Source organism: Tiliqua scincoides, chromosome 14 (assembly GCF_035046505.1).
Source record: "Tiliqua scincoides isolate rTilSci1 chromosome 14, rTilSci1.hap2, whole genome shotgun sequence".
Taxonomy (NCBI): domain Eukaryota; kingdom Metazoa; phylum Chordata; class Lepidosauria; order Squamata; family Scincidae; genus Tiliqua; species Tiliqua scincoides.
Window position 1 is genome coordinate 632,179 of NC_089834.1, and position 21,205 is coordinate 653,383.

The following is a 21,205-nucleotide window of genomic DNA, read 5'->3' on the forward strand; positions in this document are numbered from 1 at the left end:
GGGCCCACACCACAATCAGGATCCATACCAAGTCAAGGCAAAGTACCAAAGTGCCCCCCCACACTGGCCCCTGTTCTGCAGCCCCCATCTTTAGCAGCAGAAAAGTAAACCCACACATGGTCACACACTGTGCAATGAAGCGCATGCCCAGTTTGACCCTGAGAGAGTTTGGCTTTGGGGCTCCTGTTCTGAATCAAGGTGTGCAGCAAACCTTAGATGGTCCAGACCAAGGAATCTCTTCCACGTCGAACAGCAAGCCCAGAGCAGTTCATTTTTTTTCACAGCACAGTCGTGTCTGTGCTTACTTAGAAGGAGAACCCATTACTTTCAGTGGATTTACTTTCAGGTAAATGCACACGGGACTGCAGCCTAAATCCAAAAGTGGAAAATACCACTCTGAATTGCTCAAAGCCTTGAACAACCTCTCCACATTCATGAAAATATACTGTCATTTTTGCTATCAGGAACAAATGGATAATTGCTGAGTCCCAACTATCAGGAAGATTCTTCCTTCCCAACTGAAGTTTTCCCGAGCAGAATCTCACTGTTGACAAACCACTTCTGCTGCCCCCGAGAATATCCAGCAATTCAGGTTTGTTTGCAGGAGACATGACTGAAATAGCGCAAACCCCCCAAAAGCAACACTTTTCCTCATCCTCCTGGACCTTGGACTGGTGCAGATACAAAGAAAATTCAGACGGGTGCTGTGGTCAGACGGGAAGCCCTCTGGTGCGGGGACAGGTCTCTCCTTACTTGCCAAGTACCATGGACATGGAGGGCACAGGATAAGTCTGTTGATCCCTGAGCAGCGGAGAAGATCTAAGGCTGCCTCCGCCTTACACCCAGGTTCCCCCACCCCTGCACAGATCCTTTCCTGAACTCAAACAGGCACAAACTCTGGAGTTAACCAAACTCAAAAGCCGCTGCTCTATCTGAGGATGAAAGGCAGACTCCACCCAGACAAGTTCTTGCACAGGTCTCTTCTTCTTCATGGGACCTACACAAGAGTTGCTAGCACTTGACAAGGCAACTGAGTCTCTTTAGTAAGACTGCCATTTCTTAAAGAAGATCTGAATGAGGACCCAAACATGTGAGGCAAAAAGGCCTTGCAGGGCCTGAGACCCTGGAGAGCTACCGCCAAGACAGCAGGCAGAACTGGACAAAACAGAAACGTGCGCCGACTCAGTTCTGGACGGTTTCATATGCACATAGCAAGAGGGGGACTGCATGTGCACAGAAGGACACGCACACACACAACCCACAGTCAAACCAGAAAATGCACATTTCAGGGAAATCTGCTCTGTGCACAGATGGCACTACAGTTGGACCCCACTATCTGTGGGTTCGGCAACAGCAGATTTGACTTACCAAATCCGTCTTGGTAGGACGGAGGATTTATGGGTGGGTACGTGCCAGTGTTACTCAATTAAACTGGGACTGCTCCGCCAAGAGGGGGTGCTTTGCACCTGCTTCCTTGAGCTTCTGCTCATACAGATGTCAGAATCAGAAAAGAACACAGCACTCTAAAATGGCAGCCAGTGCCAGGGCACTATGGGGTGGTCTTTTACAACCTAATCCTATGCCTGTGCAATCAAAATCCTCACTGAGTTCTAATAGGGCCTACTCTTCAGCCAGTGTGCATGGAATTGCAGCCTTAGTTGCAAAAGCCTAGAGCCAGCAGACTGCAGCTCAATGCACAGCAAAAGAAAGTTGCTTAGAGAACTTGAGAACTTCTGAAGTCTGCTGGACGGGTAAAGTCACACAGTTACTGATCACTGGCAAGGAGGTAACCCCCTGCCCTTTCCCAATCAACCCTGAGATAAGATCACATTGTGAAGAAGCCCAGAAACATTTTGGCTTCACCAAGTTATCAGCAGATCTTCAGCCAATGGGATTTCTTGGAAGTTCAGCAGTGGCTAGGGAGCTGCGCCAAAGACCTCCTGAGACACAGGGAAGTGACAGAGACTGTCGCCACCCAAAGTAAGGAGAACCCATCTTTGGTCAGCAAAGTGCAAGATCACAACAATCCAAACAGTCCCTCCCACTTCCAAGGGACTGGAGATGGCAGACCTCCTGGGAGAAGCTGAAGAACAAACTCAGGTCTCACTCACCCAGCCCCACATCTGTGTCCAGCAATTCATCTCTCCCCAAGAAAACTGCAAAGCCCACCCACCAGGGATATGTGTTGTTTTTTTTAAACCTATCTAGTGAAAATGATGGAAAGCTAAACCATTCTCAACAGAACTGCTAAGTAAAAACTTGTAAGGTTTTTAAGAGTCTCTTCTTGCTGCAACAGACACGCACTGGGCCAAAGAGAAAATGTGCCTCTCCAAACGGGATGCACAGCAGGAAGATGCGCAGCTAACCAGATCTCCACAGTGCATGTCACCCAATATTTGAAGAAGCCCGTTCCCTTTACACACGATGTATTGCGTCAAGAACCATGAAACACTGGTGGGCCTGAGCTGTGGCAGAAAACAGGAAGTGTTTCTTCCCGAAGGCCTGGGAAGAGATAGACCCTAAATAACTCTAGCCTGGTTTTGGTATACAGTAGACTCAGCACCCAGACAGGCCTCCCAGATGCAACCAACAAGGCTTCCCGTCACTTCAGAAGGCATCCTGGATGCAACCGGAAGCCAGTCTGCAGACACAACTTCTGGTCCCATCCAGGAGGCGTTTTGAGGGCAGAGGTTTGTGGCTCACTCCAAGGGCCTTCCCAAGACTCAGAACCCAGAAGTTGTGTCCATAAACCAGAAGTGGCTTTGAGTCACATCTGGGAGGCCTTCTGAAGAGGCCGGTGCAACCTCCAGAAGGCCTGGTGCGCCCTCTAGCCTAGACCTTGTGGTGCTACAACCCTGGCTGCCCTGTGGATTTAATTATCCACGGATTTCAGTATCTGTGGAGGTCCTGGAATGGATCCCCTGCAAATACCAAGAGCGAACTGTATTCCCTTGAAGGCTGATGCAATTGGATAGCTGCCGTGGAGGAAAAAATCTTATAGTTTGTGTTCAAGAGGGAAACTGGTCTCTACAGCTACTCAGGTTGATCAGGGTCCTCCCCCTCTTTGTGTAGCACAGGGCTTTTCAAACTGGGGTGTCGTGACGCCCCAGACTGTGGGCCCTGGCCCCTGCCCCCTTAAGGGGTGGGGGCAGCCTGGAGGCAGGGAGGAGGCAGCCACGCAATCCCCAGGTGTTGCTCCGCATCAACTTTCACTGCTGCGGGGAGCCCTGACGCAGGTTGCGCCGGGCTCCCCGCACCCCCAGGAGGCTGCAGGGGCTTGGGTACGTGTACCCAAGCTCCTGCAGCCCCCCTGAGCAGCATGATCCTGGGGATCGCGCCACTGCCTTCCCCCACCCATGCTGCCTCCCCCCTCCTGCCCACACAAGAACTCAGTGGCTCTCAAACTCTCCCAGAGAGTTTGTGAACCACTGGTGTAGCACTTGCACACAGGCGGTCTACACAAAGCCCACAAAGTCTCCACCCGCCTGTCGCCCTCTTACCTAGAAAACCCTTTTCCACAGCTCTGGCAGATGTAAGGCTTCCCCACGGAGCCATCGTGGGAACGGACATGGTAGGACATTCGGTCTTTCCGCTTGAAGCGCAGCCCGCACACCGGACAGGAGTACGGCTTCTCACCGGAGTGCGACAGCTTGTGCCGGTTGAGGTGGTACACGTCCCGGAAGATCTTCCCGCAGATCTCGCAGGCCACCTGCTTCCTTGTGCGGCTCCTCTTCCGGGGGGCCTCGGAGTCGTCCAGGCCCGGCACCCCATTCTCGCCGAGCCTCTGCGGAGGGAGGTCTATGTAGCCCAGCTGCAAGCTGGTCACGCCATGCTGAGCCTCATGCTGCCGCAGGCGGTTGGCATCGGTGAACACCTTCCCGCAAAGGCCACAGGGAAGGATGCCCGCGTCCCGCAGCCCCCCCGGAGCGCTGAACATCATGGAATCCAAAAGGTTGGCCTTGCGGGGCCGTCCGCGCCCCCGCTTGCTGCTCAGGGAGGGAGCGGCGGCACCCACGTTCTGGAAGGGTGAGGCCAGTAGCGGCGGGGAGAGCGGTCCCGCCACCATGGGCAGGCGGTCCACACCCTGCAGGATAGGCAGGGAGGTCTGGGCGGCCGCGGAGAGGGCGGCCCGCGTGGCCTCGTCCTCGGGCATGCCGGCGATGCCGTTGCCGTTGGGCGCCAGGCCGGCGCCGTTGGTCATGTCGAGGGGGAAGCCGAGGTCGGCAGCACCGGGGCGAAAGAGCATGATGTCCGGGCGGGCAGGCGGGACCAGGATCTGGACGTTGGACTGCTTGATGACCTCCTGGCAGATGTCGATGACAGAGCGCATGAGCAGGAACTTGGCGGCAGTCATGAGCTCGGGAAAGCTCTCCAGGCGCACCACGATGCGCGAGGTGTAGGCGAAGTCCAGGATGTCCCCGAACACCTTGGAGCTGATGGTGTGCATCTCCAGCTCGCGCCCGGGGCAGGGGCAGGCGCCGGGGCCCGGTCCGGGGGGCGCGCCCGGGGGGGGCTCGGCGGCGCCCCCCGCCCCGCCCGCGGCCCCCTCGCCCGCTCCGCCCAGCGCCTGGGCGCTGAAGACCGACTCGAAGTACTCGCTGCAGGCGGCCAGCACGGCGCGGTGCGCGGGGAAGCTCTCGTCGCCCACGCGCAGCAGCACGTCGCAGAAGCGCCCGCCGTCCTTGCGCTGCTGGTTCAGGCTGTGCAGCAGGTCCGCGCTGTGCCGGCTCACCTGGTACGTGTAGCAGCCCGCGGGGGGCGCCGCGCCCGCCGCGCCCGCGCCCGCCGCCGCCTCGCCCACCCGCTCCATCGCCCGCCCGGCTCGGCCGGCAGGGGGCGCGCCCGGTCGGCGCGGGGACGCGCGGGAGGACCGGCCTGGGGCGCGCGCGCCTCGCCGCCCGGAGCGCGAGCACACAGCCAAGCGCGCGAGGCGCCGGGCGCGCGGCGCGAACAAAGGCTCCGGCGGGGGGCGGGCGCGCAGGCCGCGCCGCGCAGGGAGGAGGCGCGCAGGCCCGGCGGCCGGTCTCCGCGGCCGCCACGAGGCGCGGCCGCCGCTGCCGTCGCCGCTGCACGAGACCAGCAGGAGGCGGGGCGGAGGCGGCGGCGGGCGCTGCTGCTGCTGCTGCTCGGCGGCGGGGGCGGCCTGGCGCCGCGTCGACCCCTCCCGGCGCTGCTGGAGCGGGAGGAAAGATGGCAGCGGCCGCACTTCCTCTTGCACTTTCACCCGGGAGGGGGGCGGCCCCAGCGCCCGCCCGCCAGCCAGCCCGCGCCCCCCGGCCCGCTCCGCGCCGCTGCTCCCGCGGGCTCGCCGCTCTCGCGCTGCCGCCGCCGCCGCCGCCGCCGCGCCCGGGCAAGTCTGCTGCTGGCGCCCCCGCGCGCCCGCCGGAGAAGCCCCCGCGCCTCCAGCCACTGAGGCTCCCCCCGCTTCCCGCCCCCTCCCTCCGCCCTCCGCCAATGCGACGCGGCCAGAGGCGCAGGCCGGCCCCCGCCCCCGCTGGGGGCTCTGCACGAGGCGCCCTCCCCTCCCCTCCCACTCCAGCCGGGCGCCAATGCCGAGGGAGCAGCGCTGCACCCCCCGAAGCCCAGCTGGCGGGCGGCGCGGCCCCCGATCCCCCAAGGGGGCCGCGCCGGGCCCCGGGCATCGTGGTTGGAGGAAGCCTCAGCCTCCTCCGACGGCGCCAGCCAGCCGCGCTGCGTGCGTGGGCCGGGCCGGGCCGGGCCGAGCTGTCACCGCCGGCTCTCGCCCAGCCTGGCCGGGCCTCCCCCGGCACCCTCCGCTGCAGGGCCGCCCAGCCCAGCCGCTGCCCCGAGTCCCGCCGGCTCCTCCGCGTTCCCCGCCTTGCTGCGCGGGCCGGGAAGGACCGAACTCGCTTCTGCCCCCCACGCAGCACGAGCCCCCCAGGTCTGCTCAGCGCGCGGGGCAGCCCCGGCCTTCTTCGCAAAGGAGCCCGGAGCCCTGCAGGGTGCAGAGCAGCCCCAGCGTGGCCAGGGCCAGGAGAGCCGCCCCCCTGGTCTCCCCCCAGGCTTCTCCTCTGCGGGCCCAGACCCCCACCGGGGTTGGGAAGCTCCTTGCAGGGGCCTCCTGCTACTTCGTCAGGACAGGACAGAACCAGGACCCCCTTGAGCATCCTGGCAGGTCCTTATCTGGGGCCACCTTGCCTGCCAGTTCCCCTTGTAAGAGCAGTCTGGGGTGCCCCTGTGCAAATGATCATACACACTCCTGTCTCCATAAGGCCCTCCGGCCGACAATACCTGGACAGATTGTGCCTGTCCAGGGGTGCTCAGGGAGGTCCAACTCCTTTTCTCCTTTCAGGTCAGTCTTGCAAGGGCAGCCAACTCACTTCAGCACCTGCAGCCTGGACCTTGCATTCTGCTCTCTTTGCCAGAAGCCATTCCTGTCACAGAAATAAAAATTACTGACTTACAGCAAGTGTCATTCACATTTAAACAGGAGGCGCCATATTTCACATGCTTCTTATGCTGAGGTGGGGGAGAGAATGGGTACTGCTCTTCTGAATTATGCAACTTGTCCCTCAAAACGGCCACGGTGCCAGAAGATTGGAGGATAGCAAATGTCACGCCTATTTTTAAAAAGGGAAAGAGGGGGGACCCGGGAAACTATAGGCCGGTCAGCCTAACATCCATACCAGGTAAGATGGTGGAATGCCTCATCAAAGACAGGATCTCAAAACACATAGACGGACAGGCCTTGCTGAGGGAGAGTCAGCATGGCTTCTGTAAGGGTAAGTCTTGCCTCACAAACCTTATAGAATTCTTTGAAAAGGTCAACAGGCATGTGGATGCGGGAGAACCCGTGGACATTATATATCTGGACTTTCAGAAGGCATTTGACACGGTCCCTCACCAAAGGCTACTGAAAAAACTCCACAGTCAGGGAATTAGAGGACAGGTCCTCTCGTGGATTGAGAACTGGTTGGAGGCCAGGAAGCAGAGAGTGGGTGTCAATGGGCAATTTTCACAATGGAGAGAGGTGAAAAGCGGTGTGCCCCAAGGATCTGTCCTGGGACCGGTGCTTTTCAACCTCTTCATAAATGACCTGGAGACAGGGTTGAGCAGTGAAGTGGCTAAGTTTGTAGACGACACCAAACTTTTCCGAGTGGTGAAGACCAGAAGTGATTGTGAGGAGCTCCAGAAGGATCTCTCCAGACTGGCAGAATGGGCAGCAAAATGGCAGATGTGCTTCAATGTCAGTAAGTGTAAAGTCATGCACATTGGGGCAAAAAATCAAAACTTTAGATATAGGCTGATGGGTTCTGAGCTGTCTGTGACAGATCAGGAGAGAGATCTTGGGGTGGTGGTGGACAGGTCGATGAAAGTGTCGACCCAATGTGCGGCGGCAGTGAAGAAGGCCAATTCTATGCTTGGGATCATTAGGAAGGGTATTGAGAACAAAACGGCTAGTATTATAATGCCGTTGTACAAATCTATGGTAAGGCCACACCTGGAGTATTGTGTCCAGTTCTGGTCGCCGCATCTCAAAAAAGACATAGTGGAAATGGAAAAGGTGCAAAAGAGAGCGACTAAGATGATTACGGGGCTGGGGCACCTTCCTTATGAGGAAAGGCTACGGCGTTTGGGCCTCTTCAGCCTAGAAAAGAGACGCCTGAGGGGGGACATGATTGAGACATACAAAATTATGCAGGGGATGGACAGAGTGGATAGGGAGATGCTCTTTACACTCTCACATAATACCAGAACCAGGGGACATCCACTAAAATTGAGTGTTGGGCGGGTTAGGACAGACAGAAGAAAATATTTCTTTACTCAGTGTGTGGTCGGTCTGTGGAACTCTTTGCCACAGGATGTGGTGCTGGCGTCTAGCCTAGACGCCTTTAAAAAGGGATTGGACAAGTTTCTGGAGGAAAAATCCATTATGGGGTACAAGCCATGATGTGTATGCGGAACCTCCTGATTTTAGAAATGGGTTATGTCAGAATGCCAGATGCAAGGGAGGGCACCAGGATGAGGTCTCTTGTTATCTGGTGTGCTCCCTGGTGCATTTGGTGGGCCGCTGTGAGATACAGGAAGCTGGACTAGATGGGCCTGTGGCCTGATCCAGTGGGGCTGTTCTTATGTTCTTATGAATGGAGTTTATACTGCACTCATTCTCTCCCCACAGACCCTCCCCTCCCCTCCCGGTCACTGTATTTTGCCTTGCTCAGTTCAGTTCTGCTCCCTATTTTACTTCTCTCCATTTTTTTCTCCTTGTTGCTGCTAGTTTAACATCTGTGGCCACAACACTTCTGACTCTGTAACTGTTCACCCACATGCATCTCTGCTCAGAAATAAGCCCCATTACATTCAATGGGACTTACTCCCAGGTGTGTATAAGCATCCCAAAACATGGCAGGTGTGCTACTTGATAAGGAGGTACAGAAGCAGATTCATTCACTGTTTTCAGAATGACCCTCCTTCTGCCTCTCCCAGCATCAGTCTTTACAGACGTGGAGTGGCACCTGCTTCGGTTTGGTTTTGTCTGCATTTGGCTTTTTCTGTGTAAATGGTGTATTAAGTCTGCATAGGACTTGCATACCTCCCCAGGAGTTTGCTTCCTTGAACAAAATTGGACTTCTGCATGAACATGCATAGGGTTGGGTTGTAAATCACTCTTTGGTGCACCTTACTCATGTTACTTATGGCCTAGTCTTATCCAGCACAAGAGCAGTGGTGCTAAACACTCACCGCTGCATCCTGTACTGCAATTAAGTAGGTTGGAGGTTTGGTGCTGACTCGAGATGCCTCGTGTAGGGCTTTCAAGCCTGACATGGGGGTTAGGATTCAGTAGAAGCCTCTGCTGGTTCCAATCCCTCCGCCCCCCCATTCTGCTCTGCCCTCCCCCTGCCCAGGAACACTTCCCCTAACACCTAAGCCCTCCCATCACCCTCCCTATGCACCTGCCACTTGCCGCTTACCTCTGCTCTGCCAGCAACCAGGGCATCAGCATCCACAGGACTGTGCAGGCCTCCCCACTGGTGCTAAGGCAGTTATGTGAACTTTTTGTTGAAAAGCGGTATATAAATACTGTTGTTGTCGTTATTGGATTGGGGTACCCAAGAAAGGTTTGTGGCCCAAGATTTGGGCAGTTATTTTAAATACTATTAAAGATAGTATGGCTGACTTTTGAGTCAATGTACTTAGGGTTGGGCCTTATGTCATTAGAAAACCTCTTGCCTCTCTGCCCCCTTTTTTGCTCCTTGATTCTCCCCTGGAGCTTCTGAGCCACTCCAAACCCTCCTTTCTCAGGCTTTTGGTCTGGGACACTAGAACAGTCTGAAAGGGACCTATTGGTACATCTCCCCTCCCCGATGGTGGAGCCAAATGGCAGTGTGATCCACACACAAACCAGAAAGACGAATTGTTGCACATAAAATCTAAATCACACCAAATTCTAGAAAAATATGGAAAGGGAACACTGGTGCAGCTCTCCCTCAAAACATGGAACTTAAAGCAGCATTTTTCAATCTATGGGTCAGGACCCACTAGGTGGGTTGCAGTCCCATTTATGGTGGGTCGCACAGAACCTCCAATGAAAAGGATCAGATAACATTGCTCCAAGCCCTTGGACTAGTCAAAAATCAGTTGCTAACTGCCCTGAGGAGCTGAGCCCCTGCAGTTTGCAAGCTTGTGTCAATATAGGGAGATGCATGTCTGAGGCTGCAATTCTAACCTCACTTTCCTGGGAATAAGTCCCATTGAACACAATAGGACTTACTTCTCAATAGACCTGGTTAGGCTTGTGCCCTGAGTGTCTTTTTTCTGGTGTGTTTTTTTCCCCCAAGTCCATCAATGACAGGTAGTGGGGGCCAGTGAAGGCTGGGGGCCCAATCCTATCCAACCTTCTAGTGCTGATGCAGTTGTGCCAGTGGGGTGTGCGCTGCATCCTGCAGTGGTGGGATTGTCACAGAGGCCTCCTCAAGGTAAGGGAACGTTTGTTCCCTTATCTCAGGGCTGTACTGCAGCTGCATTGGCGCTGGAAATGTGGATAGGATTGGGCCCTGGGTCACAGAACTAAGCCCCTCAAGCCTTGAGGCTATTCATTAGGGCTACCTCATTACAAAAAATGGATCAAATTTTTTACCAATAAATAAATATTACTCGTAAATAAATAAAAATATTATTTTTTTCTGGATCATGTTTTTAAAGGCTCATAAAGGTAGGTGGGTCCCTGTCACTGAGTGGGTCCCAGTGCTAAACAGTTGGGAATCACTGACTTAAGTCACTTCTGCCCAACATTGTATATAGGCAACAGGGACCAAATGTGTACACTTGTGGGCCAGGCAAAAATGGGTTAAAGCAGTGTTTCTCAAACTGTGGGTCAGAACCCACTAGGTGGGTCACAAGCCAATTTCAGGTGGGTCCCCATTCATTTAAACGTGTACTTTATTTTTAATCTCTTAGACTTGATGCTCCTATGGTATGGGACTGCATTTGGGGAAATGTGACAGATCTGTACTCTTAGCAGGCTACGATGTATATTCTTTTAACAATGATAGTCAATGGGGCTTACTCCCGTGTAAGCATGGATAGGATTGCAGCTTTTGGGATGTTTGGGGAATTTTTTAAAAACAGATCAGCAACTGCCTGGAAGTGTTAGGAGGATTTTTCTTTATTTTAAATAAATTTTTAAACTTATGCTTATTGTAAACTTTTAATTTACTTAATTAATTTGATTTTGTCGTATGGTGTTAAAAATATTCCTGCTTGATGATGTCACTTCCGGCCACGGCATCACTTCCAGCTTAATGACATCACTTCCTGTGGATCCCGACAGGTTGTCATTCTAAAAAATGAACCCCAGTGGTAAAAAGTTTGAGAACCACTGGGTTAAAGTGTTTGCCTCCATTTCTCTTTTCTTTGTGGTCTCCTTTGTATCGTGTCAGAATACAAGAGTCCTGCTGCTGGATCAGGCCCAGGGCGGCCTAACTCACCCAGCACCCTGGCTGTTGCAGTAGTTACCAACTTTTGCTGGGAAGCCCACAAGCAGGAGAGAAAGGTAGACACCTCCACCTCACCCTTGTTCCCTTGAAACTGGTGTGAACCCTAAGCTTCCATAGAAACACCACAAGTGCCTGCCTCCTCCACGAATTTGCTTGATCGCTTCTCAAGGCCATCTGAGCTTGTGGGTGTGAGTTCCGCACACTAATGATGTGCCCTGTGCAGATGTACCTCTGAAAACTGCCAATTCATTTCATTTTAATAACCTCTACTGGCGTTAGGAGAGACGCAGCACTTGCTTGTTTGGTTAGCCTGACCGTGGGGATGGCATCTCACTCCCCACATTTCTGAGACAGTAGTTTGCCTCCTGGTGGGCCCTGGATGGGGCGGAGTGTGGCCTGCGGAGTCTGCACGCGGCTCCAGGGTGGGGGGCGCAGGCCAGAAGTTCCACCGCAGCTCAGTCTCTTCTCCAGCGCCCAGAAGGATCAGGTGGCTGACCGAACCGGGGGGGGGGGGCAGGAAGGCCGAGGCCGCTGGCAGGTCTGGGCCCCGCGACTTCGACGGCCGCTCCCCGGGCCCAGCCTTCTCTGGCGGCCGGGCGCCCTCGGAGCTCAGCTCCGCCAGTCCGGCAGACGAAGGTCTCGCACGCGGCGCGGCGCGGCCGGGAACAGCAGCAGCGGAGCAGCCTCGGCTGCAGCTCCCCGCCCGCCCTCCAGCCAGCAGGAGTCCCTGGCAACGAGCGGCCCCCTCCCGAGGAGGCGCGGCCGAGGCCCGCTCTGGCCCTGCGCTCGCTGGTCGCGGCGAGGGCTGCCGGGAGCGCGAGCCGCGCCTGCGCAGTGGCCCGCCGGGAGGCGCCGGAGCCGGCAGCATGAGCACGACGCTGGCCAAGATCGCGGAGATCGAGGCCGAGGTGGGTCGCGGGGGGGCGGGCTGACCTGGGGGGGACTGACCTGACCTGACCGGAGCCTCTTCCGCAGATGGCGCGCACGCAGAAGAACAAGGCGACGGCGCACCACCTGGGCCTGCTGAAGGCGCGCCTGGCCAAGCTGCGCCGCGAGCTCATCACGCCCAAGGGCGGCGGCGGCGGCGGCCCCGGAGAAGGTGCGTGTCGCGGCGCGGGGTCTCCGGGGAGCCGCGCTGGGCTCGCAGAGCGGCCGGCGAAGGAGGGCAGGTCCCCGTCTGCGCGGGGAGGCGGCCGCGAGCGAGTCGTGCAGGCGCGTCCCGGGCATGTCCGCAGGCGGGGGGAGGAGAGAGCCGTCCGGCCCGGGCGGGCGCAGCAGCAGTGCCGGTCCTCGCCAGCCCGCGAGGAGCCGAGTCCCACTGACCCGCTGCTTCTGGAGCTCCTCGGCCGGGGAAGGCGCTCCTCAGCGGCCGCTTCCTGCCCGAGGCGCGACTGAGCGAAGTGCCTGCTGCAGGTTTCGACGTGGCCAAGACGGGGGACGCCCGCATCGGGTTTGTGGGCTTCCCGTCTGTGGGGAAGTCCACCCTGCTGAGCAACCTGGCCGGAGTGTACTCGGAAGTGGCCGCCTACGAGTTCACCACCCTGACCACCGTGCCCGGGGTGATCAGGTACAAGGGAGCCAAGATACAGGTGAGAGCAGGGTGGGATCTGTGGAACTCCCTGCCACAGGATGTGGGGGGGGGCCTTGGGCCTGGATGTTTTGAAAAGGGGATTGGACGGGTTGACGGAGGAAAAACCCATCACGGGCGGCAAGCCATGATGGGTGTTCGCAACTTGCTAGTTCCAGAAATAGGGTCTCCTCAGAATGGCAGATGCAGGGGAGTGGCAGCGGGATGCTGGTGTCTTGCGAGCCCCTGAGGCACCTGTGGGCACTGTGTGATGCAGAAAGCTGGACTAGGTGGGCCTCAGCTGGGGTTATGTTCTAAACTCCTGATGTTTATGTTTTGTGGAATGAATTTTCTTCCTCTTTTTCATAACCTGCAGCTTCTGGATCTTCCGGGAATTATTGAGGGTGCCAAAGATGGGAAGGGCCGAGGTCGTCAGGTCATTGCAGGTGAGTCCTGTGGCTCCAGGGGCACAGACTCCCCTCAGGTTTCCTTTGTGCTGGTGGAGGGCAGAGGCCTCGGGGTGTTACCCACCTAAGGAGGTGACTTTTTTGGCACAGTGTCTCTCTTGAGAAGGGTGAGAGCCTTGGTCTTCCAAGAAAGCAGAGGTCTGGCTTTGTCCTGCTTGTATTCATCAACTTGGCTGTTATGGCCATGACGAATCCTGCCTTCCAACCTGGAGTAGCAGGGCACAAAACTTGAGCCAGGACATGCTCTCCCTCTGCCTCAGAAACCTCCCAGCCTTCTCCCAGCAGAGATTGACAGAATATCTGTCTGTTTTTCTCAGTTGCCCGGACCTGCAACCTTATCCTCATTGTCTTGGATGTCCTGAAACCCCTGGGACACAAGAAGATAATTGAGAATGAGCTGGAGGGCTTCGGCATCCGCCTGAACAGCAAACCACCCAACATTGGCTTCAAAAAGAAGGACAAAGGAGGCATCAACCTCACAGCCACGGTAAGCCTGGTGACAGACCTGCTGGCCTGATTGTGAGGAGGAGGAGGCAGCTGCTAATTCCTTGTGGAAGTGAATCTGGAAGGACAGAGTTGGTGCTTGGTGTCTCCTCCTGCTACTTCTGATCTGTCTTAAAAGAGCTTCCTTGGGAGATCCTCTCTGCCCTGATTGAGTCCCACTGCTTCAAACGAAGCAGGGAATGGATACTGTGAATAGAGGGACTTCTTTTTCCCTCTCACGTAACACCAGAACCCCAGAGGACATCTGCTGAAATTGAGTGGCAGGACAGTTAGGAAAGACAAAAGGAAATATTTTTTTACTCCGTGTAATCAGTCTTTGAAACTCCTTGCCACAGGATGTGGGGATGGCACCTGAAGACCACAGTGCCTTTCAAAGGATATTGGACAGATTGATGAAGGAAAAGTCTATCATGTTACAAGCCGTGATGGGTATTTGCAACCTCCTGGTTTTAGAAATGGGCTACCTCTGAATGTCAGGTGCAAAAGGGTGCAGGTCTCTTGTTGTCTTGTGGGCTCCCTGAGGCTTCTGGTGGGCCACTGTGAGATGCAAGAAGCTGGGCTAGATGGGCCTCTGGCTCTTCTTATATTCTTATGAAACCTCACCAGACCTACAGCTCAGGATTGGTTCTGTTGAGGGAGCCACTAGGGACCCTTGCTTGGTGCACAAAGAAAGTGTGCCTTGCTTGGCCATGCCTTGCTCTCTTTGGGCTTGTAAGCGGGGAGGGGGGCTTACTTGGTTGCCCCATGCGAAGGAGGGGAGCTTTTGAAAATCACTCTCCCAGGAGAGCTACAGATCAGTCCAGTCTGTTTGTCATCTGATGTGTTCTGCAGAGTGTGAGGTCATTGGGTATGTGGTTTCTGCTGCACTTTGATTCTTCCTCTCCAGTACTCTGACCACCCACTGGCTTCTCTCACCTGAGTCGCTTCCTGTGTACATGTGGAGGTGTCTAAACAAGTGGTCTTCAAACTTTTTTGGGGTCACAACCCCAATAAGTAAAGTATGAAACTGGGGACCCATTGGCAGTCCCACTCCCATCCCCACTCCCATCCCTGCACCCTGCCCATCCCGTTTCCCCTTACTGCTTGTGTCTTCACAACAACCTGTGAGGTAGCAGCCTGAGCAGGGCTGGCCTTAGGAGCTGTGGGGCAAGACAGTGAGAAGAGGCTGTGCAGGATTAAATCAAGAACTCAGTTTTGATAAGGCAGCACTATGACTGGATTGGATCCAATCCCTTCCTTGCACAGACCTTGAAAGGATGTTCCACCCTCATGAGACTTTGCAACCGCATTGGGGTCCCAACTCACAGGTTGAAGAACACTGATCTAGGCCAGACCCCTCCTTCAGCCAGTGGTCTTTGGCTTTGTAGGCTTGGGGTCTCCATCTCAAACATTGCAGCTTCACCGAGCCGCCTAGAACATTCAGCCTTCCTTTCCCAGCAGCACATAGATAACTCTGAAATAACCCTGCGAGGTTGTGCTGTGCTCTCCACAGCCACTCAAATGGTTAGCTGTCTGAGCTGCTCTTGCGTTCTTGGTCTCAGTGCCCCCAGAGCGAGTTGGACACCGAGACCGTGAAGAGTATCTTGGCGGAGTATAAGATCCACAATGCTGATGTCACACTACGCAGCGATGTCACGGCTGATGACCTCATCGATGTGGTCGAAGGAAACAGGTGATGCAGGAGGACTTTGGGAGTTGGGCTGGTTGAATAGGGTCGGCACAGTGAGAAAGCTAACTGGAGCACAGGTGCTTTGGGGCTGCCAGTTCTCTGTGTCAAGCTCCTTTCAAACGATGCCAGGAATTTAATTCTTCAAATTAGAACATTGGCATAATTCTGAATGAGGGTTTGGGGACATTCACGCTGGATTGTCTGCTTAGCAGGTGTGTGGAAGGCTCTGGAGACTCTTGTAGGGAGGAGGCTGCCCCGCCCTCCCAGTCAAGTCGGTAGTACAGAGGCTCTCTTAAGGGCTCAAAAGTGGAACGTGATTCCCAGGGGATTAAGTGTAAAAGCCTGACAGGGGCTCCTGCTTGCCTTTCTCCCTTGCCATTCTGCAGCCATAGCTCTAGTGGGTTCATTATGGGTCCACTTTGGGTGTACCCAACGCAATATCAAATGTTGTGTGCCCCGCTTCCTTGCGAGGACAGCAGAGCGCAATCCCTGTGTCTTCCCACTCTAGTCTCTCATCCCTTCTTTGACTTTGCAGAGTTTACATCCCCTGCATTTATGTGTTGAACAAAATTGACCAGATCTCGATCGAGGAGCTGGATATCATCTACAAAGTGCCCCACTGTGTTCCCATTTCGGCTCACCACCGGTGGAACTTTGATGACCTGCTGGAGAAGATCTGGGACTACCTGAAGCTCGTGCGAATGTGAGCAGGCGGTTGTTGCCTTCTCGGGGTGGGGTGTGCCTCTGGTTCCTGTTCATGTTATGGGAGCAGCTGCCCCACTGTCGGGGGGGGGGCGTGCAGGTGGAGTAAAGACTATGGACTTGAATAAATTAGCTGAGCTCAGTGGCAGGCATCCGCATTGTGTGCACAAAAAGTTCAGGTCAGCTGGGAAAGATCATGTCCAAGGCCCTGGAGCAGCAACCTAGTCTTTCACTATAGCAGCGTTTCTCAAACTGGGGGTAGGGAACCAATTTCTGGTGGATCCCACAGAGCCTCCAATGAAAATGCAGACGCTGGAAAGATCAGGCAACTGCCCCAATCTGGAGGCTGTTCAAAAATCAGAGAGCTGCTAACAGCTGAGCTTCTGCAATTTGCAAGATAGCTGTTGACTGCCTGCAAGGAGTTCAGCTCCTGCAGTTTGCAGGCATTTGTAAATATAGGTAAATAAATGTATGAGGGCATAATCCTGACCCCTTATGTTAGTGCTTTCTAGCACTGACATAAGGGCAATGCAACTCTGAGGTAAGGGAACAAACATTCTCTTGCTTTGAGGAGGCCTCCGTGAGTGACACCCAACTGCAGGATGCAGCACATGTCCCATTGGCACTGCTATGCCAGTGCTGGAAAGCACTGACAAGGGGTTAGGATTGCACCCTGGCTTTTTTCTCAAGTCCGTCAATGACAGGTAGTGGGAGCAGGAGAGAAGGCTGAGTCACAGAACTGAGCCCCTCAAACCTTGCAGCGATTCATTAGGGCAGCCTTATTACGAGAAATGGATCAAGTCTTTTACAATTAAATAAATATTTCTTTCTAGATCACCTTTTCTGTTCTGTAAAGGTAGGGGGGTCCCAATAGAGTGTCATTTAAAAAAGTGAGTCCTGGTGCTAAAAATTTGGAAATCACCGTGCTGGGTGGACCAAAGGTCTGACTTGGCAGGAGGCAGCATCCTTGGTTATTGGTTATACCCACCCACTTATTGACATGGCATCGCTGGAGCTCAGCTGTTGCTTGTCAGAACAAGGTCTTGGAGGAAGGCTAGCCTCCTGGCAAAATCACTGCAGGGTATTTCATGGCTCTGTTTTGCTGTTGCAGTTACACCAAGCCCAAGGGCCAGCTGCCGGATTATACCTCCCCAGTGGTGCTGCCGTACTCCCGGACCACCGTGGAGGACTTCTGCATGAAGATCCACAAGAACCTCATCAAGGAATTTAAATAGTAAGTGCAATCTGCGGGTGGACATGGTTGGAGTTGGCCTCCCAGATGGTTTTTTGTTTGAAGGAAAACTCCATATGTGAGAGGACTAGATTGACTGTCGTAGGAGTTGGGAGAGTCTCTGGTGGTGCAGAAGGACACCCTCCTATGGACTTGTGTAAATTAGCTGAGCTTAAGAGCCATTTTCTTTCTCTACTGCTTCAGAGACACCAACCTGGGAGGGGAGAATCCTTCCTTGCTTAAAGGAAGAAAAAGAGAGGCAGATAAGATAACCCAGCTCTCTCTCTTCCCCCCCCCCCAATGCTTTGGGAGAAGCTGCTGTCCCACAAGCACAGCCAAAAGGGGAGCAGAGAAGGGCTCCCACAAAGGCGAACATGGGATCTGAGTGGAGGCCCTCCGCTCCTATCTCCCCTGGATCCACCAACCCCAACCAGCAAGAGCCAGCACTTCAGGGGAGCTCCTCCCAGGAGGGCGAAGGCTGCTTTGGGGTGCAGCTGGAGCTGAGCCTACTGGTCATGGGGGGAAGGCAGCTCCTGTTTGAGGCTATCGTATTGGGAGAGAGGGTTCTGGAGCACAGCCTGGCTGCAGGCTCAATAAGGAGCTTGCCAAGGCTCTCCAAGCTAATTCCCCCAAACCAGAACTCTGGGGCTGCGTTCATTTTTCAGCTTCCAGCACTAGAGAGCTGTTTTTCCCCCCTCTGTCATGGGAAAGGGGTGCTGAAACCCCTTTTGCCGCTTGGTAACGTCACCGTGGCCAGTTTCTTTAGCAACTGGATTGTCAGGTTAGTGCTTGGCCCCCTTCGAACCACAGCAACGTGGTAGGTTTTCTTCTAAGGAATGTTACTATAAACTTTACAACAGTGAGGTATTAATGGATATTCCACCAGGCATTTGGTGGGCCGCTATGAGATACAGGAAGCTGGACTAGATGGGCCTATGGCCTGATCCAGTGGGGCTGTTCTTATGTTTGCTCCTCAGTGGGACTTTCCAGGTGGCCCTCAGGGAGTGCTTCTCATGTACCTCTTTTCTTTTCTTCGGAGCAACCATCTCTTTTCCAACTGCCTCTATTAGTAACCCCCTTTCCTAGAATGTCTCCCTGCTTCTCCTGTCCCTTTCCTGCCTACCGGGCCTGCAACATGGATGTTGTTCTCCACTGTCCCCTGGTGCCATCGTGGACAAGGCAGAACAAACCCAGTTCCTCCGCCCCAAAATACACTATCTCCACACTCTCCTTCCAGCATGTTTGTTTTTCACTTGCTAGCACACTCACCGCTGTAGCAATCTTTCCTGCAAGCTCCATGCTAGAAAACATGGGTGCCTCCATTGTAATGATTCTGTGTGGAGGACAGGATGGTGCCACTTTAGCCACTGCATCTCTCTGGTAAAGACCCCGTATACTTTTGAAAGTGACATCATTTTCTGCAGTGTTTGTCATTTGTTTTTGGAATGTAGCTAGAAGCATGCTAGAGCCATGCTAGTGAGGTCACTTCCAGCTGTTTTCTAGCCGAAAAACTAACACAGCCGGGTACGTGTGATGTTTTTCTGACCACCAGGGGGAGGACTTTATGCCTGGCTCTCTCTCCATCCCTGTGTTAGGGGTGAGGAGCTTTCCACTGGACACCAGGTTGGAAGTGTGTCTGTCCAAGAAATATTGTCGGCTCTGGACTTCACCCTTCCTTGGTCAGAAGTTTTCACAAGGGGGGGGGGGCCTGACGCCTGAAGAGAAACAGCCAAAGAGTATTCCATTCTCATGAGCCTCCAGGGAGCTGCAGCATTGCTGAGCCCTGTAATGGAATTATGGGGGTAGAAGCCTCACGGCTGTCCGCCCCCTCCTGTTGTGATGTTTGTTAATGGGAGCAATATTTTTTCTTCCCTTCCTCAGTGCGCTTGTGTGGGGCTCGTCAGTCAAGCACAACCCCCAGAAAGTGGGCAAAGATCACACCCTGGAGGATGAAGATGTCATTCAGATTGTGAAGAAATAAACTCTTGTGGCCCACGATTATGACTCCTCGGAGCCCTTCTGAGAGGCAACTCAGGTGCAAGGCTTCACATCTTGTGGAGTTAAGTTGGGAGAGCAGCTTGGTGTGATGAAGTCCATATGTGGGGCTGATTAACTAACTGGGTGTGTTTCCTCTGGCAGTGGGATGGTGTCCTGGGGAGTCTTGCTGTCTGGCCAATTTATGTACTCTCTTGTGGAGGGGGATTTACATTGATGTATAAGCTATGATGCCTCTGCAGTGCTTGATGTGCGAGTGTGGCTGTCTGTAAGGCAGTCCTGTGCTTTAGTACATACCCCTGTAAATAAAGGTACTTGGATGAAATATGGTGGAAGAGGGAGACTGCTTAGGAGGGATGGTGCCTGTTAGGGTGGGCTGACTTCACTGCCTCCCAAGATGATGTAGGTGAGCTCAGGACTCAACCACACGTGTGGTCTTCAGGGGGCAAGAGAGTGGGGCTCACATAAAGATGACTAGTGGGTGAGTCGGGGGCTTTCTCTGTTCTTACTGTGGGTCATCTGCTAAGGTGTCCTTTTGCCCCTTATTTTCTTTCAGGTCAAGGGGAAGGCGATGAGGGAGAGAGAGGAACGATGGCAACAGCATGCACTATTTGGAAAGGGTGAGATCAAATGTGAGGCCAGGTAGAGAGCAGGCTGCATATCATGGCAGGGGAGGACACATCCCACCACACCTGGCCCTTAGCTCCCACACCCCCTCTCCCCTGCCATGATATGCAGCCTGCTCTCTACCTGGCCTCACATTTTCTCACCCTTTCCAAACAAAACCAAAACCACCCCTTTAACGTCTCCATTGGAGTTACCCTCATTCAGGCTGCTTGACTTGAACCTCAAAACCAAATGGTGGCGGTGGCAGTAGTGTTGCCAACTGGCCTTTTGAAGACCAGGGACCCACGTAACTGACTGTGGCTCTGAGTGTTCAGATGGTGTCTACCTAGAGCTGATGGCAGTGATTGGTCCTTCTGTATGCAAACCATGGGATAGCTCTACCCACTGAGCAATGGCTTATACTCCTAGACTGGGTGTAGGTGTTCACAAACATGCTTTATGTCATTTTATTTAACATACATGTAACATTTCTGCTGCTTAAATGCCTAGAATACATTGACTTGCCCAAACCAACCATTGTATAACAGCATAGGGAGAGCCCTGCTGGATCAGGCCAAGGCCCCCCTAGCCCAGCTTCTGTGCTTCAATGGGCACACCCAAGACAAGACACAACCTGCATCCTGGTGCCCGCCCCTGCATATGGCATTCTGAGGTAGCCTACTTCTAAAATCAGGAGCTTGCAAATACCCATCATGGCTTGTAACCTGTGATGGACTTTTCTTCCAGAAATTTGTCCAATCCCCTCTTAATGGCATCAAGACGCCATCACCACTTCCTAATTACAGGCTGGGTCAAGAAATATTTTCTTTTGGCTGTCCTAACTCTCCCAACCCTCAGCTTTAGTGGTTGTCCCTGGTTCTGGTGCTTTGTGAGAGGAAAAAAGCATCTCTCTATCCATTCTTTCCATCCCCTGCATAATTTTGTATGTCTCAGTCGTGTCTTTTTTTTATATACATACACCCACTCAAGCAAATATACCATTCCCTCCCAGGGGGAGGGAGTACAAAGATGATTTCAGGGCCAAGAATAATGTGACTGAATACCAGTGCAACAGTGTCTTTGTGTTGCTGATGGTGGAAACGTGACTGTGTAACTTTCCTGCAATAAACCTCTCTGGCTTGTGGCTGTTGGGGCCCAGCAGATGTCTCAGGGAGCTTACACTACACCAAGACCCCTGCATCCTCTTGTGAGAGGCTGCAGTGGACTGCCCTGAAGTTTCATTTTACACAGTACTTTTTCTGCTATGTTTGTTGCCTGAGTCCCATTAATTTTCCTGGGGCTTGTGCTATAACCCTCTGGACTCTAGCAGCAAATTTGCTTCATCAAACCTGGGTTTGGGCAAGCAGTCTGTCCAACAGATGTCCACCTCCAGGACAGTAGGCAATGTGTTCAAGGGCCAAGCTTCTTACCCAATCAGGAACAGGCACTTGGCTTCCCCTATACCCAACCTTGTCACTTCAGGAGGAGTAATGCTGGATCAAAGGT

At 54.1% G+C, this 21,205-nt stretch overlaps 2 protein-coding genes across 2 annotated transcripts in view; one reads left to right on the forward strand and one right to left on the reverse strand.

Annotated features, from left to right (window-relative positions):
- PATZ1 (POZ/BTB and AT hook containing zinc finger 1) overlaps positions 1-11,826 on the reverse strand; it is a 40,229-nt gene extending 28,403 nt beyond the window's left edge. The window contains exons 1-3 of the mRNA XM_066609939.1: positions 11,370-11,826; positions 5,535-5,956; positions 3,501-5,446 (exon numbers count right to left, since the gene is read on the reverse strand). Of these exons, the coding sequence (XP_066466036.1) occupies positions 3,501-5,446; positions 5,535-5,956; positions 11,370-11,826 (2,825 nt within the window). The remainder of the gene's footprint in view (positions 1-3,500; positions 5,447-5,534; positions 5,957-11,369) is intronic.
- On the forward strand, positions 11,805-19,418 carry DRG1 (developmentally regulated GTP binding protein 1). Its single transcript, XM_066609913.1, has 9 exons — positions 11,805-11,866; positions 11,934-12,057; positions 12,372-12,547; positions 12,902-12,971; positions 13,310-13,479; positions 15,038-15,168; positions 15,701-15,868; positions 16,979-17,101; positions 18,980-19,418. The coding sequence occupies exons 1-9, from the start codon at positions 11,825-11,827 to the stop codon at positions 19,077-19,079; spliced, it is 1,104 nt and encodes a 367-aa protein (XP_066466010.1). The 5' UTR covers positions 11,805-11,824; the 3' UTR covers positions 19,080-19,418.
- The last annotated feature ends 1,787 nt before the right edge of the window (positions 19,419-21,205 follow it).